Source organism: Ascidiella aspersa, chromosome 3 (assembly GCF_963924565.1).
Source record: "Ascidiella aspersa chromosome 3, kaAscAspe10.2, whole genome shotgun sequence".
NCBI classification, from domain to species: domain Eukaryota; kingdom Metazoa; phylum Chordata; class Ascidiacea; order Phlebobranchia; family Ascidiidae; genus Ascidiella; species Ascidiella aspersa.
Genome location: NC_139449.1, coordinates 4,378,378 through 4,393,066, shown reverse-complemented (window position 1 = coordinate 4,393,066; position 14,689 = coordinate 4,378,378). Strand labels below are relative to the sequence as shown.

General features: G+C 35.9%; 1 protein-coding gene and 1 long non-coding RNA gene across 2 annotated transcripts; one reads left to right on the top strand and one right to left on the bottom strand.

The window, feature by feature from the left end:
• Window positions 1–1,627: 1,627 nt before the first annotated feature.
• Window positions 1,628–2,892, bottom strand: LOC146158169 (uncharacterized). Its single transcript, XR_014494729.1, has 2 exons — window positions 2,330–2,892; window positions 1,628–2,257 (listed from the first exon to the last, which is right to left on the bottom strand). It is a non-coding gene; the product is annotated as an uncharacterized LOC146158169 (long non-coding RNA).
• A 956-nt stretch (window positions 2,893–3,848) lies between these two features.
• LOC146158168 (exosome complex component RRP43-like) lies at window positions 3,849–14,689 on the top strand. The gene is made up of 8 exons (XM_083384037.1): window positions 3,849–4,013; window positions 4,086–4,149; window positions 4,448–4,567; window positions 5,049–5,154; window positions 5,552–5,694; window positions 6,089–6,209; window positions 7,059–7,165; window positions 13,595–14,689. Exons 1-8 carry the CDS (start codon window positions 3,960–3,962, stop codon window positions 13,696–13,698), a joined length of 819 nt encoding a protein of 272 aa, XP_083240163.1. The 5' UTR covers window positions 3,849–3,959; the 3' UTR covers window positions 13,699–14,689.

Genomic DNA, 14,689 nt, shown 5'->3' with positions numbered 1-14,689 from the left:
CAAACATAGTTAAAGCTACCTAGTTTCGCACAATATTTTTAACTGTTACTCAAGCATTCTCCGCATCCAATTACAGCTTCTAGTGATGCAATGTGTCTTTAATCCAACATTTTTGTATCTAATAATCAGCTTTTTGGAACCTGAAACACAGCTCTTTGTCCTATGGATCTTGGGTAAATCATTTAAATTCTAGAATTACACTGTTTAACATTTACATTTATTTAAAAAAATGAATAAAATTTTTTAAGAATGTGAGAACTCTTTGTCATTTTACTATTTTGTCCATAAACTTTTAATGTACAGGAAAAAATTGGGTCAGCAAAAACAGCGCCTTCAAACCATTTTTAGGGAATATGGTGGTGCAGTGTTGTGTAGATAAAAGTTGCTTGAATGGGCGATTGCAATGGGAACAGTTGTACAGAGCCTGTCAAACATGGTTAACGCTACAAAGTTTCGCATAATGTTCTTTATATGTTACCCAGCAGTCTCGCTCATTCAAATTATGCTCCTACAGATGGAATTCCTTTCATATTCCGCAGACTTTTTCTATTTAACTGCTTTTAAACCTGAAAAACAGCTCTTTAACCCTAAATTTGGTTATGATATACAAACTGCCAGTCACATTTAAAACACTGTAAAAAAACACCATCTTCAAACCGTTTTGGTTGATATGGTGTGGTGGTGCAGGAAAAGTGTCGCTTGAATACATGGAGTGGTAAACTTTCAAATTAGACCTGTCAAACATGGTTAACGATGCCAAGTTTCGCACAATGATAATCTTTAAAGTTACCCAGTTGTCGTTGTTTGAAATTATTTTATACAGCAGATGCAATTATTGTCATATTCTGCAGACTTTTCTATTGATACACTTTTAAACCTGTAAAACAGCTGTTTAACCCTAATATTAGTTATGATACACAAACTGTTGACATATTTTTTTAAAAGAGTTAGTAACAGGATCGTCAAACCGTGTTGTCACAGTGGTAAGGAAACAACGCTTGTATTGTTTCAAACATTAGACAAGTCATTTCCGCATATAAAGTGTGCTTCTTTCCCAATATTTGTTTTCATTCCACTAGACTTATGTATCTCTAAAACCGTTATTGAAATCTGTAATACAGCTATTAACCCTAAAGTTTGGTTATGATGGACAAGTTAATCCTAGAATCTCAAAAGTTTAGTGTAATAAACTAACAATACTGAAGAAAGCTCATCCGAACACGATTTTAAAAAAACAAATCGTCAGTGAAACAAACACTCTGGGCTATTCCTTTTATGTAATAATTAGGTGTCTTAATACTTTAATAGTCTATATGTTACATATTATACCAATTATTTTGCAGTTTTTTTTTGTGATGCCTCTTTAAAGCAGGTGCCAGTGAGAATGATGGTACTTCCAGAGGAGTAAAACTCTGTGATCATTTTACAAATTCTCTGGAAAACAGATTATTCTCCTAAATATTTAACTTTGCAAAGCATGACTTCAGGCCAATTGAAAAATGTTAAAAATAGTTTTTTTTTTTCTTTCCTTTCTGAACATTATGTAGCATTTTTTGCAAAACAAACAACCTATACAACTTTTCCAAGCACTTTACACAAATGATACTTGCAACAAAACCAGATAATATCCTGTGTGACTTTCACTTTTCTTGCCACTTGTCCTTTATTCAAGCATAGCAGATAACATAAATATCCTGTACACAAAATAATGAATCAAAGAGGTTCCACAATAATTTACGCCGATTTATAAATGTATGAAAGATTAAATGTGGTTTGATATACAAATTATGTATGTTTAGTTTTAACCAGCAAGACAACTATTCACTTAAAGGATGTTTAATCCAACTCTAATTTTTCTAGCTTCATCATTGTGTTTGCAACTATGTGCTTTAATTATAAAAAATATTTATAGTTTGTAACCATACAGTCATTTTAAAGTGTTTTGAAATTCATAATCCATCAACGCAACGCGTGTATATCCAAAACTTCATTGATGCACATTCTTCTAACATTCTGCTGCGCATTGTGAATTGTGACGAAATGCGGTGCCAAAATCCCCCCAAAAGTTGACTGTAGAAAAAGGTAAGGTAATGCCTCCTAAAAGCACTATTTCCGTGAACTTCGCTCATTGCCAATTTAAATCCTCCTCTCCTCTCATATCTCTTTTAATCGAATTAGTCTATACCATTATGCGAGATAAGGTATGTTTTGACTAAAGCGCGATTTCGCAGTACCGGGTAGGCTACTTTAGCGATACCTATGAAAATAAAATTGTGTTGATAAGATTTTGAATAGCAAGTTTTTAAATACAGTTTATAAATGCACAAACCGTGTGTAACTTCGTGGACTGTTTCCTAAGCAGAAATTTTAGTGGCTATATAATAACGCCAGGTTGACAAAAGCCGCTAATGTGGGACAAGAAACGCTGAAACGCCGCACTGAGACCAACAAAACCACTCAAGGCAACTGCCACCAACTAAAACACCAATTTCAGCCCATCACTTCAGACCAAACCTGTACCGCTCCTGAAATAAAAGGTTTCGATATACACAACATGTACAGCAGCAAAAACTTCGAAAAAAAAACAAAATTAAAACGTTTACACATCCATAACCAATTATCCGCAATTCAAAATATAGAGCATAAATGCTTTTCTAACCAATCCATACGACAGAAACCGGTAACAGTATTTTAACAAAAACTTGAAACTAGAGGTAAATTCTGAATTATCAAAAACTAAATTAGCGAAAAGTCTGTTTAATTTAAACCATCCTACCGTACTTCCTTCTTCTTTGCCTTCACATCTTCTTGAAATAACTTCATTTAAACAAATCTAATGTAATGTACTTTTACACGGAAACAACTAGCGCGAATCCGCTTCCCAACAATCAAAACAACGCAACTGCCAACGCATCAAATTCGTCGGCCATTTAAAGTAGTTTGCTTTTTTCTTCTTCTTTCTAGAAAATCCGGTTGTTGACAAGCACGAGTGACGTCACATATTCATCCGCCAATTGGCACCTACTTTACTGTAAGCAAGCTTACAATATTACTATCAGTAAAGCAAAAATAAGTTGATACAATACTAATCTTCACAATTGTATTAATTTTAAGTTTTAGTATTGCATTTAAAATGATATTAAATTTTGTATTAATGTCGCGGATGGATACACTTTACAGTAAGTGATCAGCCTGCTCGTGATTGGTCAGGCGATCCAGATCAATTTTGACGTCACGGCTGTTTTTCTAAATTAGGAATTGCGTCACAACGAGAAATGTCTGAGTGGCTGACCAGAAACACGTACAAAAACGTACATTCGACGTTGCGCAAAAGTTACGTGGGCTATTTTGCAAACATTGCGAAACTTTAAATAATTTCACGTATTAAAGTAATCCCAGCTGTGTCGCAATGCCAATTTGTACACGACTGTCCACTGGCCAATAGTTAGGCGGTTATCTTTACCGTACATACGCAAAACAACAATGTAAACATTGACATTAACGCCTGTATTGTTCTTTCAACTTATGTAGGAATTGGACAACAAATATTATTGACCGTGTACGTCTTAACTAAAATTTAGCACCTTTCCAATACGCGATTGTGCTGTTTTGAATCGATTGTTGACGAACCTAAACGACAGTTCAAATGGGTTCACACATACACAGCTATCACGTGTGTAATAGTTCCACTTTCGTTTACCAGATTGGCTTGCATTTTTAGTTTGTTTGCTAAATAAAGTACTTTCCATTTTTACATCCACTACAGATGCCACTACAGATGAGATACACTTTTATTTGGTATTTTTTTTTAAAGATGCATGTGTGTTGTTTCATTTTTGAGGATTAAAAACTTGTATATTAGTGTATTTAATTTTATGTACTTTTATTGTACAAAAAAGAGCTAACTTATTGATTTTGGGATTTTATTTAGTTGTTCAAGTTTATAGACAACACATAGAATGTCTGTTGATCATATAAAAGTACAGCCAGAGGAGTTTTACAGTGAGCATATGGTTAGTATTATTTTCGGTTTTTGTAAAAAATTAGCTATCATTATAAATTTTATTAGTATGGTTTCATCTCAGAAAGAAGGCATTCGTCCAGATGGAAGAAAACTCATGGAGATGCGACAAGTTGTGCTTACCGCAGGTAAACATCTTTCTGTTACATTATTTTTTTTTTCGGTATGGATTTTTTAAAGTGTAGTTGAATTTTTTTTATGCTGTTGTAATGGAGAGTTTAAGACACAATGCTTTTCTTGCGACAGTGTGAGCTATTTGCATTAACTGGTAATTACAAATTGTATATATACTTAAAGTAATTACTTTTATTGTTTTTTTTGACACGTTGACCTTAACAAAGAGTATGTGATGTAAGCATATTATGAGCTGAGGTTGGCAAAGCAAATCTATTCCTTAAAGAGTAATCTTTATGTCATTTTTTCTAGGTTCTATTAAAACTGCAAATGGATCTTCTGTGGTAAAATTAGGAAAGACTTCAATTGTTTGTGGAATAAAAGCAGAACTGACCACTCCATCCACAAATGAACCAGAAAAGGGAATTATAGGTATATAATACAACTTTAAAAATATTCAATTCATGTACCAAATTTCAGTGTTGTAATGACTTAAGTCACAGACTTGACTTAAGTCTCTGTTTTAAAATGACTTGACTTGACTTGAGTCTTTTGCCAGAATGACTAGACTTGACTTTTAAAGTCTTTTGGACAAATGACTTGACTTGGACTTGAGTCATTCTGTCAAACATCTTGGGATTAAGTTAAGTGTTTTTTATTAAAATGTATCCCAAGTTTTGCACACTCAACAATTTATTGCTGCATGTTTCCTTTGTGTAAATTTTTAGTTAAATTGATGCTCATTATCGTACGAGTTTACCGATTTTAATGGTTTAACAGTTTACTTTTATGACAATAACATGACTTGAAGTTGACTTGCTCTCATAATGACTTGACTTGGGCAACCGATGACTTGGACTGGGACTTGACTTGCTCTATTCTTATTGAAACTTGTAAAACCATTTATTTTCAGTTCCAAATGTGGAGTTATCACCGCTCTGCTCACCAAAGATTAAACCTGGCCCACCATGTGATCAAGCACAAGTCGTTACAAAATTCCTGGACAACATTTTGAAATGGTAGTTCTTGTTGCTTCTCTTGATAGTTTAGATAATTTTTGATTTGTTAAAGATATTGTTTGATACCACTAAGGAAAATGGTATATGTTTTTTTGATTGTTATTGCATGTGAGTTTTGGGATAATGTTTTTTGGGTTTTATTATTCTTGAGGATGGAGCTGTTTATGAGATAATTAATGTATGTTTATTGAAATTAAAAAAATATTTTTTTTACATATTGAACAAGAATGTAGCTTCTTTATAATAAAAGCATTTAACTGATATTGAAAAATTTCACAGTGAAATTTTAAGATAATTGTAGTAACCTGCTATATGCCAATTTTCAGATTAACGTGTGATTAACTGTTGTGCTTGATTTCACGATTTAAATTGCACAACATATATGTTGTTCATTTAGCACAGGATTAATCAGCGTTGAAGACCTTTGCATTGAAAAAGGCCAGCTGGTGTGGGTTCTGTATTGTGACTTGGTTTGCCTGAACTATGACGGAAATGTCGCTGACTCATCGCTTATTGCACTGACAGCAGCGTTGCAAAATGGTCAGTAAGCTTTGTTTTTTATGATGACTCAAGTCAACAGTGCAATGTGCATTATTTGCTATTTGTGACATAACAAGGTACAAGCTCTGACTACTTCAAAATATGTGCAATCTTAAGGCGAACATAACAATTGTTTAAGTGACTAAAATCCTTTTATATTGTCTCTGTTTATTGGATTCATTAGCAGTATTTTTTTTCCTTAATTGATTTAACTGTTTTAAAAGTAACTTTCAATAGTTGACCACCTAAAATAATTTCATACAGTGTTTACTTGTAAAAATGACTATTAATATTTGTGTTTTTTATTTAAATTGGCCAATTACCCTCTTGTATGAATATTGCAATCAAATTTACAAAAATTTCAATAAGATTTTTATTTATTGGTTTGTTTCAGTAAAGCTTCCGAGGGTTACTTTGGATGCCGAGAGTGGTCTACCGCTCGTAGATTTGGAATCGAAGCACAAACTAAACATCAATTGCTTGCCAGTAGCTACCACATTCACCATGTTTAATGGGTAAGTCAGTAAATATGTAATACCAAACTAACTAAATCAGTGGGTCTTGCTTAAAATGGACCCTGGTGGCCCCAAGGAAGTTTCAAGGTTTTTTTAAATCGTTTGTAAATAATATTAGCAGACCAACAACATATTCATTGCATTCTAATCACATTAAACAGTTAAGCAGATTATGTACTGCCGGTAGTTTGTATAAGTGTGATTTGAATTTTACACTAAATATTGCAGGGTTGTTTGAAATAAATCACTTGTTTCAGAAATTTAGGTGCCGGGTAAGTCAGTAAAAAGAAATAATACCAACTAGCAAACTAAGTGGTTCTTTTTCCAAACTGGGCTTCACAGACCCCCAGTGGTCTGTGAAGAAGTTTCAAGGTTTTTTTAAATGTTTGGAAATAATATTAGCCACTTTCATTGTATTCTAATACTATTAAAACCAGTGGCAGGTGTACAGTGGGTAATTTGTATGAGTGTGATTTTAATGCTCCATTAATTATTGTTAGGTTGAAAATTTTATTATTGGTTCCGCCATTCATTTTAAGACTCAAAAAGGGTCCACCAAGATAACAAAATCCAAGAAAAACTTTTCTAGGTTATTCAGATTTGTGATTTAAAATGTGCCTTAAGATGTAAAAAAGGTTCATTGAAAAAGACAAATTTATTATAGTTATGTGTCTTCAATGGAGGCAAAATGAAAAAGACCAAAAATGCTTAAGTCCAATTTCTTAAATTTACTGATGTGTGAAGTAGCGAAGTAATATTTGTTTTCATATTTTTAATTCATTTTATCCACTGAAAACTCAATGATAGCTCTAGGTGAAATCTTCTTTATTGAGTTATTTTTACCGTCAGAAAATATCTTATCTCGGATCCCACCGATTCAGAGGAGGAACTTACTTCTGGCCAGCTTACAATCGTGCTCGATCAAAACAACAAAGTGATTTACGTTGAACGACCAGGTAAGCACAGTGTGTTTAAGTGAACTGTGCACGGATCTGTAATGTAGCCTACAAATAAATGTCAAAGACAAAAATTTCCCGAGTAAATCACTATCATCTTAGTAATGACGTAACAATTAATTTGAATGAAATATACGTGTTTATCATTATCAGTTAATGCGACTGAAATTTATTCAAACCTTATTCATTACCTGATTAGGATACAAGTGCGTTTTCGAAGTCTTGGCGTCTATTTACTCGAAAAAAATACGATGTTTTAGGTGCACTATGCACGGATCTGTAATGTGGCTTGAAAAATTATGTCAAAGCCAAATATAGGCCGAGGAAATCACTATCATCCTAATAAAGGCTTTTTATCAGTTAATGTGACTGAAATTCATGTCTCACTCAGATTATAATACAAGTGCATTTCGAAACCTTTTTCTTCGAAACGTTACCTCTTTGGCTTACTTAGACATTCGTTTTGACGCTCCATGCTTTTAATTTAAAAACTTTTAAACATAAAGGTTTGTTGTGCTTCCACGCCAATAACTGGAAAGATGTTTTGTAATTTGAAACCTAAATTTTGAAGCAAAACAAATCGTCAATTAAACGCAAGCTAACATATAATGTTAGTGCTTGTTCAGCCATAGTCGTGCCTTTCAATTATTTTAATGCAGTTTAAAAGCAAAGCACGTGATTGTTTATTAATGCCAAGCAAAACACATGATTTGTTCCAAAATTAAAGTAGCTGGAGGAGCATTCTATTATTTTTTTATCCAAAAACCTGGATGTAAAAATAAATCAAATTATTGTCCCGAGAATGCCAGCCAAATTTCTCAAATAAAAAGTGTCATTTTTAGTTCTGTCATGGTTGTGATTAACCTAATTCTTACGGGACTTAGCACTTCTGACAATAGCAGCTGTAACGTCCCTTTGCAAGCTGAACGATTTACAACTTGACGTCAGCAAACCATTAAAACAGCCTTCTTTTTCACGTGACTGTTGCGTAACAACAATTAGCAGTTAACCAACGGGCAAACGCATTAACCAAACAGCCTTGGGACAAAGCTTATATAGTTTTAAAAGCTGCATCTTTATGGAACCTAAAACCATCAACCGCCGGTTTCTGCTTGTCGATCACTGCTCCGCTGGTGCTCATACAAGCAAAGTGAACAACCGTAGTAAAACACAGGAAAATACGTTTGTTTTACATCAAAGGAATATATAATGTCTTATCTGTAAGCTTGTCCGAATTTAGGTATTTAATCGTGTTATTTTGGGTAAACAGTTCGGCCTTTTGACCTATTGACGTCATTACTATTGTACGATAGGCAAAATTGAAAAAAGCAATAGGCAAATTAAATTGAAACCTACAAAAAATGTTTTCCGTGTCTGTTCGCTTTATCCATAGAGAGTGTAGTGATTCATGATTGTTCGTTTCGCGTTATTGATAAATTCTCCTTTTGAAGTTAAAAACGTTGTGTAATATGGCGAAAAATATGGCTGAAATGTTCTGATAAGTTTAAATTGGCATAGATACCATCCTCGTATTTCCACCAATACCATCACTTCAGATGCGGTATTAATTTCACACATGCTTAAAATAGTTCAAGTTTTGCCTTGACACATAAATCAGACTTTATACCAGGCGTATGGAGTCGGAATCGGGACACGAGGAGTCGGTTTGTTTTGCTGGAGTTCGATTTCGCGCTCTAGTAAAACAACGTAAGACTACCCGCGTCTCCAGTGCGATGTACGTATGAGCAGTACCACATTTTGAAACTGATATGGCCGCATTCTGATAATTGTAAAGGTGAAATAAACAAAGCATATGGTGGATTATTTGTCCAACTACGTATTGTGTGTGGATGAGTTATATAACATCCCATTGGGTGAATTGCCGTATATTGACCATATTTTAGTTAAAGTAAATGGGTGGGCTGTACAGTGTACACTGTACACACAACCGGAGCCGGAATCGGGACTCGACATAATAGACAAATTAACAGACTCCGCAGCCTGGTTTTAATTAAACAGAATTGCCAACTTTTCAAGTAGGATTATCTTTGCGCAAAGCACTTGATACCCAATGGCGTCAGATCCAGCCAATATCTCGATCCAGCCAAACAACAAAACGCAGACAGCGGCGTCCATTATCGCAGACGGGCACGTGTGCTTGTGCTATCAAGCCGAGCAAAAACCGCCGCTTGAAAGCAAACAACCCCTTCCCCCCCCGCCAGCTGTATCCTGTAAGTCGTAAACAAGCGCCCGCCGAGAACTTGAAAAAGCTTTTAATCGATTTTAGCGATTAGTCTGCAGGAAATGCACCCCGGGTCGTTATTTGCGCCTTAGCGCTGTTTTTTTCACTTTGTGACTTGGTATGTCTGGTAATATCGGATCAAACTCCAAACCTGGAACCTAGAATTTACAGCCACGATTTTTAAACCAACACAGAGGTTCTTCGTTTTGAGGGATTTTTTCAACAAATTGGGTGACTGAACTTTTTAATGCTAGGCCAAGTTTTGACCTGATATTCTGAAAAGTATTACCTTTGAACCTTTCCTAATCTATTTTTCTCGTTTGAGCATAGCAATGACGTCATATTGAGTTGAGCATTGCAATGACGTCTTATTAAGTTTAACCATTGCAATAACGTCAAATTGGCGGAACACTGTTTACAAAACCGTATATTTATAACACATGAATAGTGGACATGTCTGAATATTGCCATCATATCTGAATATTGTGATCTACTATTGTGTTTAGTGCATTGCTTTGGAAAGCAGGAATATAATTATAGGAATCAAGAATAAATCAACAATTTTTCGACTGTGTATTACAGGGATATTCAATCAGTTATAGATACCGAAATTCACATTTCCTACCTAGTTAACAGTACCTTGCTTTGTCAAGCTGGAATATAATTATAGCAATGAAGAATAATTATAGCAATCAAGATCTGCGAAATGGTGGACCCAGCAATTTTCTTTGAGGTGACATGGTAAAAACGTGACGTCATAAAATAAGCCTCGTGCGCAAATATGCAACGGAAAACAAGCTTTCAAGTGTAGGGCGATGTCAGCAAACTAACATGGCGTGTTTATGATGACAAAATTTCTCAAAACAGGCTTGAGATTTTTTTTTTTTGAGTACAATAAGTTTCGCGCGAAAAATTTGCATTCAAGTACATTGGAAAGGCAAATTTAATTAAACACATTAGAATTGACACTAAACAGTATCGTGGACATCCCACAAACCCAACTACAGCCTGAACTTAAGAGCCGTATAAAGCTGGCTGTAAAGCCGCAGTTTAGCCACCGCTGGCGAAGGATATTGATCCTTCATTGGACCCGGATAACCCGTCCTGCAAAACAGTGCAATCAGCTGCTGTAATAGCCCTCGACGGTAATTAGAAACCTTGATGTATGTTCCCAGCCTCTCTCATATGAACGCTAAGCTTTTTTCCCCCTAAGTGCTAAATGAATGAATATCACTGCTGTGCTGCAATATTTAGGGCTGCCAAAAAGTATTTAAATGTCTTTGAATTAAATTGTGCATTGAACGTCTTTAAACCCCCCTACAAAATCTTTGAATTTATTTTATGTGCAGCTGAAGTTATGTGTTTAGAAAAACCGTTGTATTTGTTATTGTGCTGACTTTTGACTAGGGGTGTCGGTTACTTGACAGTTTAATCTGATACCAATGGTTTACATTTTAAGGTAAAAATGCTCGTGTATCGGCTCCGATCCGATATGATCGAGCATCTGTACTTAGGACCAGGGCTGCGGAGTCGGACTCGGGACTCGACGGAGTCGGTTTGTTTTGCCGGAGTCGGACTCGGGACTTGGGACTCGAGTAAGACCGCGTAAAACTACCGGAGTCCCGAGTCCGACGTGCGCAGTATCAATTTTTTTAACCGTTAAGGCGGCAAAATGTAAGTTGTAAAAGTGTAATAGCAAATGGTGAAATATTTTTAAACCATGTAATGCGGGTGGATTAATTATGGCACCAATATGAGTGAATTGCAGAAAATCCACCTTAATTTAGTTGCGTAAATGGGTAAAATGCAGGCTGTAGAGTCAGAGCTGGGCTCGGGACTCAACAAAATCTTCCATTCGGCCGGAGTCGGACTCGGGACTCGGGTGTATTTTTTTGGCCGGAATTGGACTCGGGAGTCGGACTCGGGTTGTTTTTAACCGACTCCGCAGCCCTGATTAGAACCATTGTTTTCCCGAGTAATCTTGTCTTGCCGCATCAAATTTTGATAAAAATTCGCCTTGTGCGAAAAGCAATTCGGCATTCTCAATTAAATATCACTGAGACAACTTGAAAATAGTGAAGTTTGTTGTCGGTTTGGGCACACAACAAATTCCTTGTGCTCGACACATTGATTTTTATTGAGCTGATATTGGCGAAATAGGTAATTTTGTTGCCAAAACGCGTAAAGTAGGCTTAACATTAACAATATCACGTGTGATATTATACATTTTAGATGTCAGCCCTACTTCCATTCAATTTTATCGCGTCAAAACTTAAGTTCACATGTGATTATGTCGGTAGTTCAGATAAGAGATACAGCTGCTTGCCCCACATACGACTATTATGCCGCCATTGTCTTGTGATTCATACGTCACAACGTCCTTTTTAAAGCGGATTTATTTACCGAACGCTCGCTGCCTAATTAATTATATTAATAGGTAGTAAAAGTCTTAACAATTCCTGTTTTAAATATGGTTGGTTATATATCTTCAGTTTGAAAACTATTTTCAAGAAAATGCCCCTATATGTTTCCCTGCTTTAAACACCAGCAACACTACAATATTTAAAGAGCCATTCTTGGGCAAGCAAGGGGCAGTTCGTTTTGACCTTTCCAATTAACTCAGTGGTTCTCAACCTTTTTTTCTCTGCGTACCACCTCGAGCTTCAATGATCTTGTTGCGTACCAACAAATTGTCGAAAAACTTAACTTTACTCAAAATGTATACAGGATTAGTAACAGGGGTGGATTAGCTATAATAGTTAGCCCGGAAATTTCAAAACAAATGCAGTCCACTACTCTCAGAAAAGTTTCCATTTTTTAACTTTGCAAGATACTGGTTGTCAAGTTTTATGATTCTTTGTTGTTTTGCTATGATGTCATAAAATAAATTTGCATAGATGTCCTGGAAAAATATTAGTTCCTATCGTTAAAGAAGCATAAAATATTTAGCTATGCAAACATTACGATGAATTATTACAATAAAAAAAATGCTTAACCTTTTGGTAAAACTGTAATTTTACTTAAAAACATACTGCGTACATCGTACCACCCAAAATCACTTCGCGTACCACAGGTTGAAAACCACTGAATTAACTGAACCCAAGGGTCAAGGTAGAATCATTTTAGACTAATTAGGAACGTCAAAGCTCGTATAGAAGTAGGTAACATTTTGAACATTTCGATTTTTGCACATTTTGGGTTGAAAGTGAATAAAGTGATCTTCGAAACGTTAAAATCTTGCCCATCGTCAAACTAAATCCTCCAACCAACCTTTGTGCTCCATAGCAGTGGTTCTTAACGGCCGGTCCGCGTCAACTTTCCTGCGGGTCTGCCAAATATATTAAAATTTTATATCTCAATTGCAAAATGCGAAATGTTGAAAGCTTGTCCATCAAATTTAGAACTCCGCCAGCTCCATAATTTGTAGCATTGTGACGTTACATAGAGTGAATTGTCTACTTTGGACCTTATTGTACGTCACAATGCTTCAAGTGTTGTGCCCAACTGTTCAAAAGTAGGCTACAGCTCGTTTAAGTCTTAACCTTTAAGACCAGTCGTATGCCAAAAACTTATAACACGTATAATACCAAAACGACAGCAGCATATTGCTCATTAAATTAAAGTTTCCATTATTTGCTTTCAGGTTGCATACTTTTGTCGAAATCACATTTAGGGTTGATTTTGATTTTTAAAGGTCCATCGGTCCGCAGAATTGTTTTTAAAATTTTACCGGTCCGTAAGCTATAAAGGCTGAGAACCACTGCTCCATAGAATGGTTTTACCACTGGAACTCTGGAATTTTAGGCATGACGACACAAAGTAACTGTTATCTCTCGATGTCGTGCACAAATAAGAAAATTATATCTGAGCTTAAGTAGAGCCTAAAAAAGGCTGGTTGGCCCGGAAAAAATAACATATTTTGTTTATGTGACACTATGTGTGTAGTGGTAGGTCTTATTACCAACTCAATTACTCATTTTTATACTAATAATGCTGCTGTATCAAACGTAAGTCACATGTTAGTCATTATATTTTTCATACAAGCAAGCAAAAGAAAATGCCTGTGGTGAGGTTCGAACTCACAACCTTATTTATTCAATACCTGTAGTTATTTAACAAAGGCTTAAATTCCTTTATCTAATATTGATTAGAACAATGTTTCAACCATTCACTGTTTTTTTGTGTAGGCGGCGTTTCCTTGAGCCCGGATAAAATGCGTTCGTGCATATCTCGGGCGACATCGCGTGGTAAAGAGGTGCAAGTGTTGTACAAGGAAATAGCGACGACTTGAAAAAATGATTCGAAGCGCTCCTTAGGTTGCAACAGCGCCATTTGATTGCTGTGGAGTTACATGAAGGAACGTACTTTTTCGTTGTCTGAGGCCTTGATTGGTTTGAAGTGGATAGCCCTTTCGCAGTAAATTTTTTCCAATGAAAGACACACTCACATATGTGTTTAATAACACTTGTGATCTAGCCCCTCGGAAGCTGCTCTTTGGCCAACGATTGCGGCTTCCGTATCATTATAGTACGCCGAAAAGCCATCGCAGACTTACCGAATCTGACGATCAATTGATGGATGTTTCTCGACTCGTTCCTCTCTGAGCATGTGTAGTTCAGTTGGTAGAGCGACGGTCCCGGCATGACCGAGTTCGTAAGTTCGAACCTCACTACAGGCTATAGTTGTTTTTCTAGCCTGCCTTGCTTACATCATTAATCGACAGATTCAGTTAGTCTGCGATGGCTTTCGGTGTACTAACATTTTTCCAATTTCGTATGTTGCTGCTAAAAATGCTCCTATACTGCCTGCAAGTTCGCGTTTGTTATTGCTGAGTATATTGTGACGTAATTTACCCTTAAGGGATATGACGTCACGCTTTTATTCAGCACTACGTAATTGCTAAGCAGTAGCATATTGTTACGTAAGTAACCTTTACGGGGTATAACGTCACACATTCAGCGGTGCGACATTGCTTAGCAATGTCAACCTGAAATCCATTTGACCGCCATATAGGTTTTAAGCAGTTTGGAGGGCGTAAAATGTCCTAAAACTGTTATTTCTTGCAAGAAGGGCTAATATTCACAAACCATTGTCTTTTCGTGTTATAAAACTTGTTTTTTGACTATTACATGCTGTCACTACTACCAATTCATCAATTGCTGTAACTTCCACCAGTTTCTATTTCACTGTTCTTACATTTATTGCTGTGGTTATTTCCTTTGGGTGCTGACTCCTTGCCGTGAAATGTCGTATGTGTTTTGCCAGTCGAACGCTGCTGCCAA